Source organism: Actinia tenebrosa, unplaced genomic scaffold (genome assembly GCF_029948245.1).
Source record: "Actinia tenebrosa isolate PJP-AT-01 unplaced genomic scaffold, QUT_ActTen_1.0 utg344__unscaffolded, whole genome shotgun sequence".
Taxonomy (NCBI): Eukaryota; Metazoa; Cnidaria; class Anthozoa; order Actiniaria; family Actiniidae; genus Actinia; species Actinia tenebrosa.
The window spans coordinates 728,912-753,683 of NW_028292606.1; the positions used below are offsets into that span (position 1 = coordinate 728,912).

General features: G+C 37.0%; 3 protein-coding genes across 3 annotated transcripts; 2 read left to right on the top strand and 1 right to left on the bottom strand.

Moving 5' to 3' along the window:
- Window positions 1-702: 702 nt before the first annotated feature.
- Window positions 703-24,308, bottom strand: LOC116305765 (uncharacterized). The gene is made up of 22 exons (XM_089025492.1): window positions 24,156-24,308; window positions 23,637-23,712; window positions 21,216-21,272; window positions 20,560-20,607; window positions 19,426-19,734; window positions 18,828-18,935; window positions 18,328-18,432; window positions 17,999-18,103; window positions 10,721-10,825; window positions 9,240-9,344; window positions 8,840-8,944; window positions 7,429-7,533; window positions 6,523-6,627; window positions 5,840-5,944; window positions 4,887-4,991; window positions 3,941-4,045; window positions 3,578-3,607; window positions 3,364-3,385; window positions 2,992-3,037; window positions 2,530-2,584; window positions 1,955-2,104; window positions 703-1,382 (listed from the first exon to the last, which is right to left on the bottom strand). The coding sequence occupies exons 1-22, from the start codon at window positions 24,177-24,179 to the stop codon at window positions 1,372-1,374; spliced, it is 1,986 nt and encodes a 661-aa protein (XP_088881618.1). The 5' UTR covers window positions 24,180-24,308; the 3' UTR covers window positions 703-1,371.
- On the top strand, window positions 11,227-13,074 carry LOC148904286 (uncharacterized; the record flags this gene model as incomplete). Its single annotated transcript, XM_089025498.1, has 2 exons — window positions 11,227-11,245; window positions 11,462-13,074. Coding segments are annotated over exons 1-2 (1,632 nt in total), but the record flags the coding sequence as incomplete, so codon positions are not given.
- On the top strand, window positions 13,038-16,364 carry LOC148904287 (uncharacterized). The gene has a single exon (XM_089025491.1). The coding sequence runs from the start codon at window positions 13,108-13,110 to the stop codon at window positions 16,123-16,125; it is 3,018 nt and encodes a 1,005-aa protein (XP_088881617.1). The 5' UTR covers window positions 13,038-13,107; the 3' UTR covers window positions 16,126-16,364.
- Window positions 24,309-24,772: the final 464 nt, after the last annotated feature.

Below are 24,772 nucleotides of genomic sequence, written 5' to 3' on the forward strand. Positions count from 1 at the left end.
TCTTTCCTTTCCTTTCCTTTCCTTTCCTACACCAGTTTGATATTGTTGTTGAAAGGGCCTGGCAAAATCAATACTTAAGTAAATATCAAGCTCAGCATCTACGTATTTCTTACTATGTCCAGCTAATATTCTGTTTTGCTGCTAACAAAGTAAGCTTATATAATTACTTTCAAGTAAAAATTTCTTAGCCGAAGCCCAGTAGTTAGGTCGAGTCCTGCGAAAGTAAGAACGATGACATAACATGACAGAATATTTTCAACCACAGAAAAAAATTCTGGTCACAAAAATGTTAGGGATCATTTTGGTCAATTTGGTTTGTAGAGATTGAAAAGACGCTGAAATCGTTCTTGAAAGTTTTTTGTTAATAAAGAAACATTAATTATTCAAGTAATGATTACATGCTCAACTTTCACCGTTGTTTTTATTGGACACACTGTGATTTTCATTGTCATTTATCTTGGTGGTCATTCATGTTTATTGCAACGGATGGAAGACGCAGATAATATTGTATCCAAGCTCAGTCTAAGTCCCTGATCAATTATAGTTACCTATCTCTCCCATGATGAATAGTCCGAAATGACCTGAATTTATGGGGTATTTCGAAAACCTCGATAAAACAACAGAGGAGCAAAGCAAAGAATATTCATTGCCTCTCGCAAACTTTTCAAACGCAACTAAATTAGGGAAGCAAATCAAACCACCTTAAAATATGCAGATTGCTTTATTTTTACAAATCTAACTCGCTATTAAAAGGTGTAATTATTAAATGATTTAAAACAGTTTATCATTAACTAAGAGACCGGTCATCATTTATTTAACAGGGACTTTACAAAATCTACGACGGCGACGCCAACCGGAAGGGTAAATAATTTCTATTCAGGGTTCTGTTCATTGGATATTTCCTTTGTAAACATTGTCAGTAAAGTCAACTCATCCACAGGGAAGACAAAATTTGAATGCGCGAAACCCCAAAGTGAAGTTGTTTACATTTCCGGTAGACGTCGGCGTCGCAGATTTTAATTTGCAAATATTAAAGTTCCTATTAATGCGTGCGTCACCGGGTGGCAAAAGGAAGGGGATAAGGAGGACTTAGAGGGGAGTGGATCGCATTTTATCCAGACTCCTCTCCCTAATTACTAAAAAGGCATTTGGCAAATGATCCCAATGCATGCATCAAGACAGTTAATCTAAGTAAAGTAATCTATCTTTATATTGTGATTACGTAAGCTAATTGAATGCCAAACTCAACAGTACAAAGGGAGTAAAGGGTTTTGCTCTATTGGTGCAAAAATTAAGCTAAGCAACTAGAACAGCACTGTTTTTAACTCATTGGTCGACCCTGGTCCGATTAATAGCGGTCTTTTGAGTCCATCACTTCTTTTCTGTAGGATGAAAATATACATGTTAATTTTTGTAAGAAATAATTAAAATTGAAATCATCTTAGGAGCCGAGAATTAAGTCACTAAAAAGTATATATTTTCATCAGAGTAATAAATTATTTCGCCAAATAAAGCAGAGGCTAACCCTGAGCAACGGGAAAGTTACACAGTAGGACTGGCCATATCAATCATTGAGTGTCGTATTTCCCTGTGTCTGTTGTCTGGGAGGCAGACCCACGAGTTAGCATCGTCCCCGTATCCTTCCTCGATTTTCCAAAGCTTTTCTTTTTTTACTTGTCTTTTTTTTTTTCTTCTTCTTTGAAAATGTTCATGCAGTCGAATTCGTTAAAAAACGACGGCCTTTTTATTTGCCGCTTTTCCGCGCAATCCAAATATGGAATTGGTTATGCCATTTCTCTACTCCTTCTTATCTTTCTCTACTCCAACTTCGACACTAACATATAGAGTAAAGCTTAATATGATAGGTTTTTAATTAGCAATAAGTGTGAATGTTGAATGGGTAGAACTGTGGTGATCAACACATCTATCATAATTAGCAATATTTGATACTCACCGATGATGTCATCCATTTTCTTGAGCATTACATGAGCACGTGACCTTACTTCGTGGACATCTTGCTTAGCCTTGAGAGTCAATGGATCGTTTGATTCTCCAATGTCGTTCGCTCGAGTTTCTACATCGCTCAGCAGTGAACTGATTTGTCCTTAAAGATATGAAAGACATACACACATTCGATATATTACATATATTCATCTACCATATATTTATACGTCACCCTCTTTAAGTAAATGTTACTGTATTACATTGTATTGCCTATCCATGCATCCATGCATCCATCCATGCATCCATGCATCCATCCATGCATCCATGCATCCATCCATGCATCCATGCATCCATCCATCCATGCATCCATGCATCCATGCATCCATGCATCCATGCATCCATCCATGCATCCATCCATCCATCCATCCATCCATCCATGCATCCGTCCGTCCGTCCGTCCGTCCGTCCATCCGTCCATCTATTTCCTTTTTCAGGCCTATAGATCCACACTACATCTTCGGTACTAGTACACCCATTTACGGATTGCAGGTTTGTCGTAATGAAATATAACATTTATCAACTCACTTTTGTAAACCATTGCCCCGCTTTTAGGAAGGCCAAGTTTGATCATATCCTGGATCTGAAAATAATAAATTTTGATTTTTAGAATTGAAAGTCAAATTCTTGAAGCGTATCTGATGATGTCTCCAGTGTGCTGAAAACTTGACAGTGTCATTGGGAAACTCTGATTGACCTCATCCACGAAATCCTACTCTTTCACGACAAAAATTCCGCTTTTGGTAACTTAGAATGAGTGGAAGAGATGGCAATTTGTCTCAAAGTTCAAAATGAACCTCTTAGCTTGTTCTCAATTTTACGCAAAAAAACTTGCTCATGATCTTAACAAGAATGCAGTGATATTTAAAAAAAGTAATGAACCCTAAATTAATATTTTAGCTAGAATTGAGGACGAAATTTTGTCCTCTATTAGATAAAACTCTTGATAGACTTAATGTTAATGATAATGTTGTTATCTTTACAGCTTACCGAAACAAGGAGTTGCTTGAAACCTCCTATCATCCTGATTAGTACTCTACCAAAAACAGAACATAATAGAAGCCGTTAAAATATTTTTGTGCTCATTCATTTTTTTTCAATGACTTTCATATACCACACCTTAATCTAGCACGATATTCATCTCAACTTACGAGAACGACACAAAGGTTTGTTCGAAATGTAATTTTCTATTCCCTCGAAAATAGAATGTTAATTGTGATGCTTGATAGAAAATAACTGTCTTAAAAAGAGATTATTTGCTACACACATTTACCCAAATACCCTTTTTCCTATAATTGGTCATTTTTCACCTTAGAATTAATTTTTGGTTAGTGCTGTTAGCCCTTGTGCCAGGACACATACCTGAGTACACTTTCTTGAGGTCCTTAAAACAAAACATAAAAATCAATAAGGATTTTTTTTTTTGGATAATATTCTCATGCTCGTGATAGTCAATAATTAATTACCCACCCCTGTACTAAAGCTATGTAATCCTTCAAACAGTAGTTGTACCAAAAATCTGAATTTGTCGAACAAAAAAATTAACTATAAGTAATAATATTCTAACTTTACATACTTGGTGTTAGAGCAGGTGTGGTAGATAAACCTAGATAAGAAAAGAAGAGAAAAAACAGATGATGATTTAAAAAATTATATAATTATGATAGTACAGGTGCGCTTATTGGTCAAGAACTGTGCTATATTAGTGAATAGACACAGTGCTGACGCCATCCGCGCGCGTGATTTCATTCTCGATAGTTTGACACATTATATGAAAAGGAAAAACATTACGCTGAATGGATAAAAGTTAATAGAACCTGTAGGACATTTTGGTTAGTCGTACTGCATTCTACTTTTATTTTCCTTATCAAGATACTCCTCTAGATACTCCAGATAAAGACAACTAGACATAATCTTCTTTAAAAGATGATTAGCTTACCGTATTGACACTGTCTACCGGAGAATCCCGCGGGACAGCGGCATCGAGCCGAATTGCCGACACAATATCGAGTACCACCATTGTAGCAAGTGAGAGAGCCACATCCTAAAATGAAAAAAAAAAAAAAAAAAAAAAATGAAATAAAACAATAAGATGGCTGGAATGCTGATGGTGATGAATAAAGGAAATAATGACGAAAAACGAATGAAAGGAAGAATTTGAGCCAAAATATATTATAAATTGGCATGCGTAATTGATATGATGCTATTAGACAAAATCAAGAGCGCATAAATAAGAAAGGGAAACGTCTTAACAACGCGCGTGCAACTCAAAGCGAAACGGAAAGAGCGCGCGTGCACTAGTTAATGACGCACGGGAGTAGGGTAAGGCGAAATTCAAACTGCATCCGGTTACTAAAAATAGCCCAATCGGGAATTTACATGGCGTGCGCGTTATTAAGAAGTTTCCCTCTCTTATGTATGCTCTCTTGAAGAAAATTGACTTAAGTGTGACTTTGAATTTATTTAATCATCTTTTTAATAAAAGTTCAAAGAATACAATGGGCGTGCTGATTGGCTGGCTTTCGTTCGTTCTCACATCAGAGAACAAGGAGACGCTAACGCAAAATCGTTCAAACATTTATCAAATTAAGAAATATATAACGCCTGCTTAAAGCCTCTGCACCGTGATATAAACAATCTGGGTGATTTAGAGCACTCGCGGAGAAAGGGAAGCACTCGACTACGCTTCGCCTTCGTAAACTAGTTTCTCTTCAGCTTTACTGCTCCCAGCGTGTTTATATCACAGTACAGAGACATTAAGATTTTTAAAATATTTATTAATAATTGCATATTTATTTATCTTTTTTTATCTTTTTTCTTAATCATACTTTTTTAATTCTTCTTGGCATACATTTTTAGGAAATTATAATTCAGTACCAACTTACCAATTTGACAGTGTAATCCTCTGTAACCAGGTTGGCAACGACAATAAGCTCTATTGCCAGAGCAGTATCGACTTCCGCCATTCAGGCATGTCAACGCGTTGCATCCTAAAAATATATTTAATGACAATGAAGTATAAGGCCCCGTCCACACGTATCCGGAAATTTTTGTATCCGCAAATTATTTTTTGCGGATACGAAAATGTTCGCGTCCACACGCAGCGTATTCAAATCGTTTTCACCGTCCACACGTATCCGTTTTCGAAAATTTGCGGATTCGGACACAAAAATTTGCGTACACGTGTGGACGCAGCCCGTATCCGTAAAAAAAAAAAAAAAAAAAAATTGCTAATACACACATTTCCGGCCTAAATCCAGGGGAGGTTGATCGAGTGCTTGTGAGTTGTCCCTACCTTCACCATCCTCACTTCCCCAACTCCTGCCCAGGATTTGCTGCCCTAAATTAAAGCGACATTCGCTTCTTGGGTTATACCTCTCCCCCAATCTCCCCCCCCCCCCCCCCCCCACCATCTGCTCAAAATATCCTGTATATCCATAGTTGATGGTGTCAATAGGGTTGATAGGTAACTGGCAATTGGCAAAAATAAAGAAATAGTAGTTAACTGACAAATAACCTTAAATTAGTAGTTAACTCAGTGAAATGCCATTATTTTGGTGAATACCATGGCAAGCGCCCGTAATTATCACAGTTAACTGACATTTGGCCGAAAAATTAGTAGTTAACTGACAATTGGATATACTCCCAGTGGCATCCACATACCCAATGAATAGATTGCTGGTTAACTCAGAATTGAGCATGATTTGGAAGATTAAAAAAAGAAACAAAATAGATATCTACTTTGTAGTATGTATTGTAATATTTTTTACTTAGTAATTCATTTTTTTTTCTTTTGGTGAGAGAAGCTTGAAGAGAACTCATAGTTCCATTTACTCACCATAATTGCACTGTGATCCATAGAAACTAGGGCGACATCTGCAGTAGGCTCTGCTACCAGAACAGTAACGAGTACCTCCATTGTAGCAAATCCGTTGGTTGCACCCTATATATGGCATAAGATGTATTACCATCCACCGAATAGAAAATCGGTGGCAGATTAAAAATAACTATTATTCTGGACTGACTCTTTCGATTTTAGTCTTTAAATTTAATTTGCAATTTACCAGAGGGAGTGGCTACCCCACGCAACCCAACCCGCTTGGCAATCCAATGCGCATAAATAGTTAAGTATGTCTTATGTGACACATAGCTGTTACAAAATATGTGGTGTATTTTATGTGGATTACTTTCAGATTACCGAGCAAAAACCCGCTATTAGTAGTGCATGATCTCCTATTTAACTTTTGTTCAAATGATTATTAGAATGGAAATTCAACTGATCAAAAGAGCATTTATGCTTTCTTGTTGAGATCGATTATTTGATATTTTTGATACTCAGTACACTTACTAAAGAGTCTTGGCATGCTTTCATATTCTCACTAGAGTCTTGAGATCAAGCATGACCTCAAACAAGACGTCATCAAGATTCTAGTGTGAATCCAAAGGTTGTCAAAACTTTCTCGTAAGTATACTTTCTAGTAAGTATCAAAAGTTACGAAAAAAATTATTAGAGGTACTTACCACTTTGGCAGTGTTCTCCAAAGTACCCTGGTCGGCACACACATATAGCTTTCTTACCGACACACCGATAGCTACCTCCATTATAACACACCCACCTGCCACAACCTGATAAAAAAGATAAGATTTTGGGAGTAGTATTCGAGCACAGCCTTCATTTTAAAGATATTTCATTCGTGACACTATAATTCTTATTGCACAATAAACAACTTTTTTATACAATAACTGCTTATTGAATAACATGATCTTCCAAGGAAATAAAGTATTTCAATTTCAAAAATTAGGGACATTGTACATTCAGTGGTACAAGTTTCTACATCTCTACTCCATACGCCTACTGTAGAAACGTAGTTATGACCGTCTGTGACCACTGACGTCTGTAGCTTCAGCAATGTTTGATACGCTTTAGAGTGTAAGAGTTTAGGATTATTTTAGAGCAGGGACTGTTTATTTAAGTATCTCCAAATAAAAACAAAACTTTCCTATCTCTCGCGTTTGCGAACCTTTAGAATCAAAACAATATATTTAATTCGAAAAAAATCCTAGGAGATTTACTTTTCTATGGGGGATAGAAAGCCTAAAAGGTTTTGCAACTCACCTGATAAGCAACCGATAGAACGAATTGGAATTTAGAAGTTTATTTTTTCTCTGAAAGAGGAAAAACCAGAGAAACCCGGAGAAAGCTCTCGAAGCACAGGAGATAACCAAAAAACACTTCTATTGCATATGACGCCGAGTCTGGGAACCGGGTTGCCTCGATGAGAGGCGAGCACTCTCTCACTCTTACGCCACCCTAAGTAGTATTTAGAGACGCGCATGATGGAGGATAATCTCCCTTCCTTACGCCACTGATACCTGAGAAAAGAGTCGTCGACTCCGCGCTCTAAAATAAACTTGAAGTTTTCTTACCACTTTCACACTGTCGTCCATAGTAACCAGAAGGACAGCGACAGTAGCTTCTGATTCCAGAACAGTAATGTGTTCCTCCGTTGTGACAGAATACAGGCGTACATCCTGAAATAGTAAATTCGTATAAATTAGTGCGAACAGTTGTACACAGACTTTCACTAAGTTGTATTTTAGTGTAGGTTAGCTTAGGTTGATCACAAGCATATTTTGTACATGCCTTATTTTTTGTGGTTTTTTTTTCTGCCCTAAACTATACTACAATGCATCCTTTACTTATCTATGACAATGCGCACAGGCATACGTTGTGCAGGCTCAGATCAGTTGAAATAATCTCTTTAACATGTAAGGAATGTCAAGAAGTGTCAAGAAATGGTCGTCGAGGAGGCAATAACCCGTAACTATAGCTACTTATTTCCCTTTGCTTCTGTTACAGTGAGGACACTCGAACAGTTTAAAAAAATGCATACTGTAAATCATCCCTTGAGCCAATAGATTTGGGAATTATATTCAGTTATTTTGATCATTTAGTGTTTTTGAACTCAATGCTTCATTTTATCGGATGATTTGAAACAGTACGAGGTTTAAAAAAATGCTAAACTGGAAAACATTTCAAAGTGTTCATGGTTCAAGTGTCCTCATTGTAACTTGTAGCGAGCAGTTGCCGCCTGGCGACTACATACATGATTAAAGTACAAGCCTTACGTGTTTGTAGACTTATCTCAGTTTATATTTACTCGGGCTTTCAAAGAAATGCCCGGGGTATAAATTGGGCTTTGATTTGCGTTCTGTCACAAATCGCTGTTGCGTTCAAAGCGCATGCGCAAGTTCTATGCGCGTGCGTAGTATGCGCCACATAAGCACATGGTCGAGCAATGGCGGAATTTTTCAAGGTTTCGTCAGAGGAATGACAGTGTTCACGAAGAATTCTTTCGATTTTCTGCTATGAAGCCCGAGTTCACGCAAATATGCGTCTAGTTTAATAGAATACATTCATTTCAGTCATGTTTTGAGGAATAGAGATCGATCCATATGATTTATATTCATCTACCTTTATAATTATATTCCTATGCGTTCTGTAGTGATAATGTCAAGCAAGGAAATGATTAATCAGGTGCAGATCCATCAATGTGAAAAGGGAGTGGGACTTAGTTGGCGTTAGACGTACTAATATATCTCACTGCGCCCTCTGCGAACATAAAACCAAAGGAGGTATTGGAGCGCGCTCCAAAGGAAATTCTTAAAATATTATTTATATAGTTATATCCTGCGTTGTGGGAATATAGTTTGGACCCATAAAAATCCTAGACAAAAACGGGGATCGTGGCTCCATCCCCCCACCACTCCTCTCTCCCTCCTAAATTCGTTGTTCAAAGTCTAACGATCGATCGAAGAGCTTAGTAACATTACTCACCACTTTGACATTGTTTTCCATAGAAACCATGAGGACAATGACAATAAGGACTGTTAGCAGCACATTGACGCGTTCCTCCATTGTAGCAAGTCAAGTTTCCACAAGCTAAAATATAGTTTTATTGCAAATGAAATTTAGGAGAACTCTTTTTGTTCAAGTAAAGTTTTATATGGGAGAATTAAGGACTTTAGATTAAGGGGTGTCCTTTTGAAATTGAACTGTCTTAGGCCTAGGTATGTCTTAAACCCCATTCTGTTTTCATATTAAGAGGAGGAAAAAGGAAAGGACGTAAGTCAGAATGCCTCATAAAAATGCAAGAAACTTGACAATAATTTCTTGAAAAAAAAACCCTTAATATTTTTTCTGCAGAAGATATTAATCTGAAGGTAAGTTGTCTTACCGCTTTGACATTGGTTTCCATAGTAACCAGGGCGACAGTGGCAAAGAGACGTTTTACCAGAGCAGAAAAGTGTACCTCCATTATAACAGTTGATGCTTCCACAAGCTAGGAAATAACAATGAGCATAAGGAACAGAAAAAAAAGCATCATAACATCTAGGTAATCGAATGTTTTCTTGATTTTCTGATATCTTAAGCATCATCAGGGGCAGCTCCAAATGATCCAGTTTTGAGTTCTCTGTTGCTCAGGGTTAGCATCGATTTTGTGTTATGTTTAATTCAATTGTTCCAGTCAAGGTCCGTCAAATTTCAAAGTGTTTGTATTCTTCAAATTGTGCATTCTTAAATTGTACCGTTCGTATTCGTGAATATATAGATATTGAAATGAGGCTACCCTAAGTAAATGACTTAGTAATTAAGAAAAACAGCGCCAATTTATAAGTCGAAAAAGACCGTAGGTTTTGCTCAATTGGTACCCATGCCTCCCCTTCCTGCCTCGTAAAGCTTCAGAAATGTAAGAAATGGCATCTACAAAAAGTACATTTTTAATTGTAATTTTGTTCAGCTCTTAGGGTAAAACCCAGTTGTGGCATGGAAATCGGGAAATACACTTCCATCAATCAATTCTTAGCGTTTAAATATGGTTTAAATATTATTAGAAATACATTTTATTCTTGTACTTTACATTTATTTCAAATTTGCTCCTTTTTTGTGATCCTATAAAACATGGCTTAAAAAGAATCCTATTTTGCTCTCATTTGCCCTTTTATCAAACGTTAATGCTTGTGGGCGTGTACTAACGGTATACTCTTGACACTTATAAGGGATTATAACCATGCTCTGAAATATTCAAATATGCATGTTAGGGGTTTTGATACCATATATGGAATTATAAGTTTAATCAATGACCGCTTCTCTTACACATCAAATTTTCCGCTGAATTTCCTGACTTTCAGAATAAATTTACTGAATCTTTCACTCAAAAAAACAAAAAGGGATATCTATCTTTGATTTAGTTTTGGGGATTTTGTGAAGCAAGAGGACGTAAATTACTGGAAATAAATCTGTCAAGAAGAAAGGTTGAATTTTCCGAAGCATCGTACTAAAGAAATGTATGGTTTTTACACGTTTCGTCTCCTTTATGAGTTTCTGTCTTATTTAAATGCCGGAAGTGTATTGTCCGATTTACATGTCGCGACTGTAGTCTTAATCAGCGCGTAGCAATGAAAACAGTGGCAGTCTTTGTTATAGTATTTTTACTTGTCTTGTAGTAGTTTTATTGTTACTCATTTTAGGCTGCGTTCATAATGTATGGCAGGGGGCATGTGAAAATTTGAAATGTCTAGAATAAAGATTCTTAACACCCCTAAGCAAGGCTTGTAGCTTCTTCCAAACTTTTTCCCACCAAAATTTACCCCATCCCCCATAGATTTCTCTTGCCCCCCTCTGCCATACATTGTGAACGCAGCCTTAGGTGCTTACCGTGTTCACAGTATTTTCCATAGTAACCAGAAGAGCAGCGGCAGTAGGAACCGCTATTTAAACAGTGGGTTGTGCCATTGTTTTGACAGGCTAATTGACGACACCCTAGAAGCAATGACACCAGTTATAGTCCATGGGCCAGGGCTCGACCATGGTAACACTAAGGGGGACAAATTGTGAGTTATGCCAGGTTAAAGGTCACCTAAAGTTGTTTCAAAATTTATATGATAGCATTCCTAAAAGAGTAGCTTTGTGGCATTTTTTGTAACATCAAATTATTGAAAAATATCGATTTAGCATGAAAACGAGGCTGGGATAGATTAATTTATAAAAATAGCTTTGCATGATTTTAAGCTCGATATTTATTTATCACATGTTAAAACAATAGAGCTACTATATATTATTACATTTAAAAGCTGGCTTACTTTGAAATTACTTATAAAAATGATTAAAAAAGGAAGAAAATATATTTGCTGATCCGCAAAGCATTTTGGGTAATTTTCAAGATGGCGGACTATTTGTGTGGTAAGTAGAGTAGAATTTTCCGCAAAATCAGCTCAATTAAACACTTTTAAAGACTACGAAAATGAAGATACTGATAATACAGATATTTCTAACAATGTTAGAAATCGGAATTTGCATTTTTTCAACAGATTTGAAGCTTTGTCTTGTCGATTTTATAGTCCTTACATACCTTAAAGAGACGTAAAAGCATTTTTGATTTTCTTTCTTGTACAACAGATCTTAAAAAGTGTATTATTCATTGTACTGATGATAATAGTCAAAATTTAACTTCCCCCAAAGACCTCGGATCTTGGAAAACATTGCTAAAGGCTGCAGAAATTCGTAATCACAAAGCAATTCTTGATGTCGCTAGGGATACTAACGAAGGAGAAATACCGGCAAACGTTATGTATCATAGAAAATGCCGAAGTATTTTTACTCTGAAAAGAGATCTTGAAAACCTTTCTCGATCAACTGAAGATGCTGATGATGTGCAAGAGCCTGAGCAAAAGAGATACGCAACTAATAGACAACCATCAAGCTCGAGTAGGACATACGAGGAGATATGCATTTTTTGTGAAAAGAAAAGTAAATATTTAAAATCTTCAAGAAATCGAGAGCGTTTGATTCAGTGTAGAGATTTGCGTGCTGATGACTCCATTAGAACAACTGCTATTGCTAAAGATGACACTAAGATAATTGCCATCGTAAGCCGTGAACTAGTAGCCGCCGAAGCTTGTTACCACCGTTCATGCTATCGAGATTATACTCGCCCTGCTAAAGTGAGCAATTCAAATGAATTTCAAGACGGGGATGAAGTTGTTGATGTTGATGATTGGTATAAGAACATTGAGACTCAAGCTTACGAAAAGCTTTTCGAATTCATACGTTCTTTACTAGAGAATCCAAGATTAATAAAGTTGGTTGACCTTAGAAACTTACTAATTTTCCACATGAACTCAATGGGCGTTACAGAAATTACTGAGTCAACCAAGAAATACATCCGCAGAAAATTGGAATTTGAGTTTGGCAGTCTTTTGCAGTTTGAGGACCTTCTTGACAACAATAAGCTGTTTGTTATTCCTGAAAGTCTCTCAAAACGTGAATTGGCTAAGGAACTGGCAAAACTTGCGCAACAACAAGAAGATATAACTATGCCATCAAAGATCAAACAAATTCAGGAAGCTAGTCTATATATTCGGAATGGTATTTTGTCAAATAACAATACAGATGTGTCGTGGCCTCCAAAACCTTCAGAACTCTGTCAGAATGCAGTAAACATACCGGAAGAACTCAAGACTTTTCTTTACACTGTTTTGACTGGGAATACTGAGATTCCAACTGAATACCCTCAACGACTGGAGCGCCTAATCAGTTCTTATGGACAAGATCTTATTTATGGTGTGAGCGGTGGAAAAGAGAAACCCCCTAAACAGATATTGCTACCTTATGCAGTCAAATCTTTGACTAACAATGTTGAGGTCATACAGATGTTAAACAGATGCGGACATGGTATTGCCTACTCGCAAGTCGAGGAAATAAACACAGCACTTTGTCTTAAAAAAATGGCATCAACGCCCAACAATGACGTTCCGCTGCCCGAAGATATACAGCCGTATATTGAGACAACACTTGGCTGGGACAACATTGATCGATTGGAAGAAACGTTATCTGGAGGAGGAACTTCTCATCGAGTAAATGGTATTGTCGTTCAGGCCAGACATTTTGGTCCAAATCTTCCTGCACAGCCAGAATTTGAGATTGCAAGAACAAAGAAAAGAAGCATTGAGCCTCTGCAGCGCGCTGAGATTCCTCCATATAACGTCGGAGATCGTTGTGGCCCTCGAGCAAGGAAATATGTTGAAGTCACTTCTGAAGAATTGATGGCAAATGCAAGAAAGAAGAATCTGATTTGGATTTTAGTACGACTCCATGCAAGAGAAAGACAGAGAGCAAGTAGCTGGACTGGTTTTAACATTTCCATCCGCAATAAAGTAGAAGTCACAAAAGACAACATAGGATATTTACCAACTATCAACTCACCTGCTACAGACATGGCAACGGTCCATGAAGTACTAGTACAATCTTTGAAGATAAAGAACCAGCTCAAGTTGAAAAGTATCGTCCTTGTGTTTGACCAAGCGCTGTACGCAAAAGCAACTGAAATTCAATGGAAACATGACCAACGATTTAAAGATATCGTACTAAGGATTGGAGTGTTCCATACAGCTTGCACCTTACTGTCTATCATTGGCAAACGCTTTCAAGATGCTGGGCTTAGAGATCTATGCATCGAGGCAGGTGTGATAGCAGAAGGTTCTGTCTCAGGAGTCATGGATGGCCGTAGATACAACCGTGCAGTTAGATTCCACAAACTAATGTACGAAGCACTTATGAGGTTGATATGGAAAGGCTTTCGGTCATGGATCGAGGAAAACCACAAGGAATCAAATAGGAAAGTTGATGCTTTCTTCAATGGACTTGAGACACTTTACGACAATGTTTGTGAGGCAGAGTTCAATAAACAAATGGGAAGTTCTAGTTTTGCTGAATTCGTTAAGCTCTATGACATGTATATAGACTTTCTACGAAAGCATAATGGTCAGCTCTCTGAATTTTGGATGTCATATATTGACATTATGGAGATCCTTCTGGGACTTTTAAGAGCATCAAGAGAGGGTAACTGGGAGCTTCATATCTCTTCTATCAGGGGAATGGTTTCGTGGTGCTTTGCGTATGACAATATAAATTACGCCAGATATTTATCTGCTTACTTGCTAGAAATGTCCCACCTCGAAGAAGATCACCCAGATGTAATAGAGTACTTTAGAGCCGGTGGCTTTTCTGTACAGATTGGTGACGACAATCCATTTGGAAGAATACCCGTAGATCAAACCGTTGAAGAAACCGTTAATAAAGATACACAGACTGCTGGAGGAACCAAGGGATTCAGCTTGAAACCTGGTGCTGTGAGAAAGTACTACTTAGTTGCAGAATTTCGAAGCATATTTATGCGTCAGCTTAAGGATATGCTTCATCTGAACACAGCAAGCAGAAAACACACTGATCTTCAACCAAGTAGGATGGCAAAAGATGAAGCAGATGTAAATGCATTACTCTTATTGCTAGAAGAAAGCTGGATAAATCCTTTTAACAGTAATCAACAGGATCTTGTTTGTTTATCTACCGGTAAACTTGCGACTCCAGAAATTGCCAAAGATTTGATTCAAGCCAAAGCTCTTGGTGAGGAAGCATACAAGTCATTTAGAGAAAACCGACTGGAGTCTAATCCACCAAAGTCTAATTTCTATGATAAAATGACCAAGCTCCAACTGAAAACATTTGGAAATCTGTCCAAGAAGATGAAAGTCGGAGGAGGAACAAGCAAGGAAGTTATAATAAAGGCAGATAGAGCTTTATTTGCACAGATGCTGATCATTGCTGAGAACAGAAAGCTGAATATAAGTGATGTCCTTTGTCACCCACTTGGACCCCTACCTTGGTCTCTGGCATCTGCTGATGGATCGTTAAGGAAAACAAATAAATCATCTCTGTTAAACGACCTGAAGAAGAACATACCAGCGGCAAATACCATTCCACAGCCAAGTGCACGAATTATTGATGGGATGTTTTTTGTTCAGAAAATGAAAGTTGACCAGAAGACATTTGGTGACGTAGCTGAAAGTCTCATGTCTATGATCCTAAATGAAGGAAACGAAAGCGAACGTATCGATGTTGTCTTCGATGTTTACAAGGATGAATCGATCAAAAATGCCGAAAGAGAAAAGAGGGGTTCTGAAAGTGGACACGAGTTTAAAAACATCAAATCAGATCATAAGATTCGTCAGTGGTCCAAATTTCTAGCAAGTTCCAAAAACAAGTCCCAACTTATTAAGTTTATTTCAGAAGAATGGGGAAAGGAGAAGTATCAGGAAAGATTAGCTGAACAATCAAAGACTATCTTTGTAACAACAGAAGACCACTGTTATGAAATCACTTCATCAGGTTCAGCAGAATGGGAGGACCTTCGATCAAATCATGAAGAGGCTGACACAAGAGTTCTATTCCATGCAGCAAATGCAGCATCGGCAGGCTACGAAGCAGTTGTGATTAGTTCAGAAGATACCGACGTATTTGTTCTCTGTTTGGCTTTCAGTAGTTATATTCCATGCTCATTGTACGTGAAATGTGGCAAGAAGATTCGAACAATGTACATTGACATTTCAAATGTAGCTCGAATGTTAGGATCGCAGGTATGTACGTCTCTTCTCGGTTTTCACGCCTTTACAGGCTGTGACAGTGTCAGTGCTTTTGCGGGAAAAGGAAAACTAGCTGCATTCAAAATGCTGAAAACAAACAAATTGTACCAAGACCTATTTCACCAAATTGGAATGCAGTGGGATTTCACAGACGACGTGTTCTCAAAGATACAAGAATTCACATGCAGAATGTACAGCTCCAATCCTGGAACCAAAGAAGTAAATGAGCTTCGTTATAGATTATTCTGTGTGAAGAAAGGGAAACTAGAATCGCAACAGCTACCGCCCTGCGCTGACTGCTTAAAACTCCATACGCAACGTGCAAACTACCAAGCAGCCATCTGGAGAAGAAGTCTGCAAGGCTGCCCTAACGTTCCATCACCTATTGGACACGGGTGGATTCACGAAGACAACAAGTTTGTAATCAAATGGATGAGCGGTGAACCAGCCCCCACAGCTGTCCTAGAATTCCTTTCCTGCTCTTGCTCACGCTCATGTAAACCATCAAGCTGTATGTGCATTATAAATGGCCTGAAGTGCACTGATATGTGCAAACTACGTGACTGTGACAATCGTGTAGAAGATGAAGATCTCGAAGATGATGAATGTTCAGAAGAAGAAGAGGATGATGAAGACAATTAAAGAGGCCATTAACAGTAAGTTTGTATAGAGTCAGACGTTTGATATTGAAAAATAGGCTACGCGAAGAACAATATAAATGTATCAAATATATTTTCCAACTATTCTTTCCCTTTAAAGCACATAAATCACAAAATAACTTGTTGCCATGGTAACTACGATATTCTAAAACTCCCTAGAGTAGCTCATGTTGAGCTTACTGAATACCTTGTCTATCATTTTGAAATGATTGCATATACATTTCAGGCTTTATAATAAACTTGAATAGCTGGAATATTAGTATTATCTAAATTTCGATTTTAATTGAGTGACGTCATAATATCACGTGATTTCAGCACTAAAGCTACTCTTCTGACATTGCTATCACTGAAAACCATAAAGTAGAGGGTGCAAGCTTTCCAAAAATGTATGATAGCATTTGTCCCCCTGACTGTTACCGAAGACCTTATTTTTGGGGGCCTGGCCCATGGACTATTATGCTTAGCAACAATTCGCTAGTATTGATGAAGGCTCGCAGTTTGCAGTCAAAACGTTGCGACCCTATGATCATGGAACACAGTCCTCAGTGGGACAATGTAATACCCATCTTTGTTATCTTTGTTATTCATTTTCATTTCAAAAACTTTTAAAACATTCAAATCTTTATCAAAAAAATATATTTCTGGATGAAAATCGTCGGGAAACCTTCAATAAATAATTAAAGATAACTGAAAGCCACTGGCATTTAATGTAAAACTTATCAAACAAGCGACAACTCTTTCATACAAGCGAAACTCTTTTGATCAAGGCTCTACACGGCACTAGTTGAGCGATTTTGTACGACTAGAAAAAACTAGAAAAACTAACTATGCTAAAGCTAAAACTATGTCAAACTACGAACTAAAGGGTGGTGAACAGCGGCTAATTCAGTAAATGAAATAAAGATAGGTTTACCGTAGAATTAACGTAAATTTGTTATTTCAGTGAGCTAACAACGTCCAGTTTGAACTTATCTGAATCGATCGGGTGAAGAAGCCAGTAGTTTCTTTCGTAAACGTTTTAAGCAGTTTTCTAGGCTCATCCGCTCTTGAAGTATGTCCATATTTCAGTAATATTTCACCCCCACTTGAATTTGAATGTATTTTTAGACAGGAGAGTTAGCAGTACCATTTTTAATTGAGTCGAAAGTGTGCCTTCTTCATGACTTCAGCCATTGTGCATATGGCGGCCTGCTTCAAACAGTCAAAACGTTGAAAATTGACAAAAACTATCCATGTTCAGCCAGCCGTAATTTTCCAAAGCTTCTCATTCATTTCTGGAGACAGTTTTTGAGTTTTTTTCTCAATAAAAGGCAGGAAAACAAGCGGAAGGCTGTAGTATTTTTCATCTTGGTTGTGAATATCTTGAAGTTTGAAGTACGACAGTTTTCTTCTTAATCTCATGTTGAGTTCTTGAGGTCTTCTTTTGATGCCTTTTTTGCTTTGCATTTATATGTTTTGCAAAATAAAGCCTCACTTTTGTTAACTAGTATTTCAGAAAACTTTAAACTTTAGCTAAATTCTTTCAAAGTAAACTAAAACTTTGCCTTTTGAGCGACTCAAACACTACATGACTTTTGGCACGTACAGGAAGCCCTTCCAATGCAGTTCTCGTTTGACATGCGCTGTCAACTTTACTTTTTGTTGCTTCGCCTCTTTTTGATCTCAATGCCTTGCCATATAATAAATATCTTATTAACCTCGTTTGCTCGGTCTGTACCGTAAGTTATGGATCCTCGTTTTTTCCACTTTTTTATGGCCCAAGCGCGTAGCGCGCGGGCCATAAGGCAGTGGAAAAAACTCGGTCCATAACTTACGGTACGGACCTCGCACTCGGTTAATAAGAGCTATTTACTTACTGTGTAGGCAGTTACTCCCGTAAAAACCAGGGCGACATTGACACGTTGGTCTTCCTCGAGAACAGTCACGGGTGCCTCCATTATAACAATACAAACTTGGACACACTGCAAAAGAACATATCAAAATGTCGAAATTATGAATCATGGCTTAGACTCTGACTTCTGCGTTGTAGCAGAATGGTGAGCTTGAGCTTTTAACTAAGATTTCTTCCTTCATTTCATTTGCCCTTGTACGGTTTGTATGTCATATTACTAGATTTTACCATCTGTAGATGTTAAATAGAGGCTTTAAATCAGAGGTTCACAACCTCTATCGAGTTACAACTCACCGTAGCGGCATTGTCTTCCTTGGTAACCAGGACGACAGCGACATACAGCTCTGCCACTGGAACAGACACTTGTACCTCCATTGTAGCAGTTCAGGCTACCACAATCTAACAACAACATAAGAATTTTTAGGGCTTAAAGGGGCACTTGGATGAAAACGCCCCAATTTTTCAGAGTCCGAATAATTGAAGTATTTGTAGATATTTGACTCAATTATGATTATGTAAATCAGATTAGTGAAAAATTTCGCCTGGCAGCCACTTGCAGTTGAGAAATTTTGGGTTAAAAAAGAAAAGAATAATAGGGTTGAGTAAATGACGTCATTTACTCACAATTCATATGCTAAATAAAATTGATGATTTTATCCGACACATTTTACTGTGAAGAAAATATGTTGCCCCTTTAAGTATGTGGTTTGTAATCATTTTTAAGAAAATGAAAGTACATGTCAAAATTTATGTAAATAAGTTTATTTCAAATCTTAGAAATCGATATCACTTACAAAACTGGCATTGTTTTCCATAGTAGCCACGACGACAAGAACAAACTTCGCGACTATCATTAAAACATCTGAGGGTTCCTCCATTGAAGCAGGTCAAATTTCCGCACGCTAAGGATGGAATTTCCAATATATGTAAGGTATGATAAAAAAAAAAAGAATTGCCCAACGTAGACATTAATGTAGAAGGCTCCTTAGATTAGATTGAAAATATCAAAATATTGGATGCATTTGCCTCAAATTTTTGGAACTCGGTCCCATGGCTCTCAAATTTACCATTAATCAATTGTAGCAAAAAAGCCCCTGGGAAAAGAAAACAACATGTCCTTAGCACCAGGGTCACCCCTACTTTCATGGCCAGCGCCATTTAAAAAAATATTGTTCAATCATAATGCTCTTCGCACTTATATTATTGTTAACATTGTCCGTCTACATCGTTATCAAAGCTCTTCCAAGCTCAAGCGGAGCACAATTATTGTCGTAAAGCATCTATCAGGTATAACAAGAACGATTGAACTGGATTTTCAAACTTCACCTACAAAACCGCCATTTTGCCTTGCAGAGGTATATTAGCTATGGTAAAAATCAAGTGTGTACTTGCCACATATAACACCAGCATCTTCATAATGCCTACAGCCACTAACTCCCCAACCTGTAAATCTACACTGGGCTAAAGAGCGTTCAAAACCACGGCAGCGAACATTTGTCATCCATATTGGGCCAAAGCCCCATCCATATCTACCGCAACATGGAGCTGAAATGGCTTTGGAAAACCCAAGCTGACGGCACACAACATGAGCGTCGTACAAATCCCATGAGTTATCACAGATGGTGCCCCATCGTCCCCTGTAGTAGATCTCGACACGACCTTCGTAACGGGATCTTCCTCTAACTAGGCGCACTTGATATACTGTAAATGTAACAACAAAATAGGATTTGACGAACTATTTTTCTAGATAACTGTCCCACCAAACACACATACATATTAAGAGAGAATTCTTTTCGTATTCAAGCGGTGAACGCCAAAAACTATTTTCTTGAAGAAAAAGGCTGTTGTACAAGATTAAAATCTTGTAATTCAGAAAGTTTAACTTGTTTGGAAGTGGAGATGACCAATGAAAGTGGAATCAAAGTGTTAACCCAAAGCCGAAATTTTATTCAAAAAGCACACTGACAGAGCAACATTCTAACACAAATGCAACAAAACATCTTTGTACAATTGAAAATACCACTTCAAACAGGCATTTTATCATAGTACATCAGTTTCTAACTGTTTAAAAAAGGTTTTGAATGTTAACCCAAAACGAAAATTGGGGTCAAAACTCATACGAAGGCCTAGTTTTTGGCGCTTTTTGCCATTATTGCTCGTTAAACAGACAGACATACACATACTCATATGAGACTTGGTAGATCAGTAGTTAGAGCATGGCACCGGAATCGCCAGGGCACGGGTTCAAATCCCGTTCAAGACTCAGACTTTTTTCTGAGTGTTTCAATTTGCAGCTGCATAAGTTGCTTCATATACTGCGAGGATCAGCTCAATTTGATATACTCGTAAGAGTCTAGCATTGAACTTTCGCAAAGTTTCCTTATAAGGGCCGTCTCGTCGTCACATAATGCTTCTCTCTGAAACGCTGCGTCATCATACTTAAAACGCATGCGTAGAAGGCTATAGTCGGTTACGTGGCCCTCGCAGATAATAAGAGGATTTATTCATTATTTATTTGGAACTTACGTTGAGGCCCAGCAGTTGTGGGAAATCGAGTCATTGGTGCATTCGATACTATAGAAAAAGACGAGACAAATATAATATCAAATAGGGTTTATTTAATAATTATAGCGTAATACAAGGCGAGGACCTTGCATAGAACACGGAAAATACAATGCTTTTCAGTCAAATGTCATGACTCCCGCCAAAAAAAAACTGAATGTTTTATGATGTGCATATGACTACATCGCACACCGCACCATTCAATAAGAGGTAGTGCATGGTAGTGCATGATAGTGCATGGTAGTGCATGGTAGTGCATGGTAGTGCATATTGGTGCATGGTAGTGCATGGTAGTGCATGGTAGTGCATGGTAGTTCATGGTAGTGCATGGTAGTGCATGGTAGTGCCTGGTAGTGCCTGGTAGTGCATGGTAGTGCATGGTAGTGCCTGGTAGTGCCTGGTAGTGCATGGCGGTGCATGGCGTTGCATGGCGGTGCATGGCGGTGCATGGCGGTGCATGGCGGTGCATGGCGGTGCATAGTGCATGGTAGTGCATGGTAGTGCAAGGTATGGACATGTTAGCTAATGATAATCCATAACAGTGAGGCCAAGTAGCTGGTGTAGTAGGTCTAGTAGTTGCTTCTTTTATTTTCTAACATTTCTAATTATCTTGCACTAACCTACATTTCTTGTAGTCCAATGTGGACGTCGAGTAGTGGATGAATTATGATTCCAAACTGAAATAAAAATGTATTCAATATGCATCGATAACTTAGACAATAGTACCAAGATGTATTTAGAAATGGACTCCCTATTATTAATTTTCTTCCGAATTTGTTATATTAGAGAGTTTTAGATTTACGTTCACGGCAAACGTGTAACGTCAGTTGACCAGTAAAAAATTCTTTTAAATTACTGAAAAAGAATCGCAAAAAAGTCCAAGTAGTGGAAAAACAAAAGAATATTTGCGCTTGGTGAGAAGGTTTGTAAAAGGTAAAGTAAAATACAGGAAAACTATGAAAACGTGCTCACGTTTGCCGTTTGCGGGGAGAAAAAAAGTCAATCTAAAACTCTCTAATACTGTTGAAGGGGACATCCGAAACAATTATCAAAGTGACATTTATTTACCAAACAACTGAATACATATATGCACTATCCACGAGTCAGTAGCCTAGATTAATTGGGATAGAAAGGCACCCGTGCTGACAAGTAACTTTCAAAAGGAACATAGACCTCGCTTTTTACACTTTCTGTCAAGGACGTCAAGACTGTTTTGAGACTCTTTATATATATTTGAAAAACGCGTTATGTTTGACATTTTTCTTGTGCTACGATTAAAGCAAAAATTAGTTTGGTGATAAAGATTGATAATATAATGAAGCTATCAGATTGCTAGCTAGGCTGAACATCACTTGCGCACTGATATAGGTAACATCATTTCGTTGCACGCTTTTTTGGTGGCTTTATTCAATGAATTCTGCCTTTCAATGTTCACTTTCCTGTGGTCAATTTCAGCAAATCAAATTTTAATTTTCGACGAGACGTTTCATTCATCATATTGCATTGACCAACAAATCAGCGCACGAGTTATTTTATCATAGATACCAATGCAATGGGACCGAGGAATAATTTGAAATTGACTCTTCTAGTAATTTTTTCTATAATATTATGTTTACTGGACAAGCAGTATGGTCATTGTCATTGTGATGATCAATCATTATCCTTATCATCATCATGCTTTACGTCAATGTCATTATCAACCTTATATTTTGATTTTCAACATCGCCACCCCCAACTCCTCAACCGTACAACAACCGCCATTAATATCAAGTCAACTATTACGCCAACCATCTGAATTTATTTTGTATTGTCCACTTAACATGAAGCAGGACCGCTTGGAAAATCAAGGCTCGGAAAAAGCTCTCGTGTAGGGATTTCGTAATAGAGCCACCCGCAAATAGCCGTTTTTTGGAAACATAAATTTTAAAATTCTCACTTACCACAACATAACTGGGGAAAAAATCACTAACCAGGGAGAACATAAAATAAAGGCCGACAAAAAGCAATACGTGCTATCAATAGGTCAATTGTGTGAGCCCCCTCCCTTACGGACCGAAAGAAACAAAAATTGAAACGATATACAAAAGTTTTTGCTAGGAAAAATTCTCCCTCAAAATATGTGTAGAAAAAAAAAAAAAAAAAAAAAAAAAAAAAAATTGCAATAAAATTATTATGTTTCTATTCTTTTAAATTTTTGTTATTCTTAATTTTTATTATCGTAAATTTCCACTCTCGAATTCCTTAGTTTTCTTCATCTAGGTACCGGAAATGTATGTATGTATGCATCTCCAAGGAAAAAGGAAAATATAGAAAAGGAACAACTACCAGAAATGATTATAAATATGATGCTCAGGGGGAAAAAAAAAAAAAAAAAAACTTTCAAAAATTTATGAAATGCGTTTCAAAAAGTTTAATAATGATAACAATAATAATAATAATAAAAAACTTTATTTCAACTGATAAGACCAATCAGCTATCTAAGAAGATTAGCTGGTATTAACTGGTGATCAGCATAATAAATATATAGTAATAAAATCTAAAGTCTAAACTACAATACAATATCTAAAAAATCTATATAAAAAAATAAAAAAATAAAAAAAAATAAAAATATATCTAAGACACATATATATAAAACTAGACTAAATAATAAAATACTATACTTATCTTAAACTACATGAATGGCTAGACTCATCATGTTCAAGAAAATATTTAAAAACACTAGACTTGAACTTAGATAATGATTGTATTTCACGAATGTCCCTTGGTAAAAGATTCCAGTCCCTAGCAGCAGCACATTTAAAAGTCGTTTGACCCATTTTGGACTTAGTCGCAATGATATCTAATAATGTGGAATCTCTAAAGTTCCTATTATGAAAGGATGACCTCTTAAAGAGATAGCCCTCTAACTGCTGTGGGCAATTTATATTATGTATAATCTTAAATGCAAGCTGGAGTCTTAAAAATCTACGTCTACTCTCTAGAGACAATAGAGAAATGTTAAAATGTTTTTGCATCATAAAATGTTTTTTTATATCTCTTACAGTCTTCTTCATAGTCTTCTTGAAAATATCCATCTTCGTACTCAGCCTGCAGAATCGCTGCCAAAGAGCACAAAGTCTACAAAAAAGAACAAACATATATGGCCTCAATAATTTTTGAAATATTTTTTAATAATTTCAAGCTGAATAATAAATACCATTGCAGCTGGGATCTTTAACCCTCTCTTTTTATGTGAAATTTCAATTTAAAACTCTAAATAATCGTTTCACCTTCCAAAAATTTACCAATATTAGAAATCCAAAAAATTCGTCAAGCTTCTTTTATTGGGTCAAGTTCTGGTTTGTCATTTTAGGGGAGTGACATTCTAAGTGCATATGTTTCAAGAGTTAAGTTTGCAGTTTCTTAAGTTTGATTATTTGCAAACCACAACAACATATTTTACATAATAATTATCAAATAACCCTGTAAAATAAAATTTAAAAAAATCAACATAACAATGAAAGAAGAATGGAAGACGTAGAAGATAAGATGAGAAGTCTGCGCATAAACGCTTAACTTACCAAGAGAACGAAATAAGCCTTCATATTCTAGGACGCTTACAGCATTAAAGCCTTCCTCGAAATACTTCGAAAGGTGTTGTCTTGCACAGTTAAAACATCCTACAAGGCGCTAAAGATATCGATAACGTAATTTTAGAACCGCATCATTTCATTTTCCTCATAGTTTAGATTTTGAGCCAAATATATCTTAGGGTTAAATGGGAACTTAATCGCATATATTATTGAGTCTAAGAACTAAATTTAAGCACGTCCATCCACTCTACATTCAAGTGCACAGTTCCTCTTTTATTTGAATGACTGAATACAACTTCTCTCGGCTATATCGACCCTTGAGAAGCAAGGTTCTGGAATGCGTAAGAGACTACTTAACGCTCTATATGAAATTAAGTTTGAAAATACAAAATCTATTCAAAGCACAACCTATCTAATTTCCAAAAAAATGAAAAGAAAACTATTACACAGATATACAAAAAAAAAAAAAAAAAAAAAAAAAAAAAAAAAATGGCGGATATATTGGCCTCATAAATTCTTGTAAAAACACTTTGGTTTAGTCTGGTTTTGACTTTCACAAGTTTCATATCGCTACAGATTTTCCAGAATTTTTCCAGCATTCACAA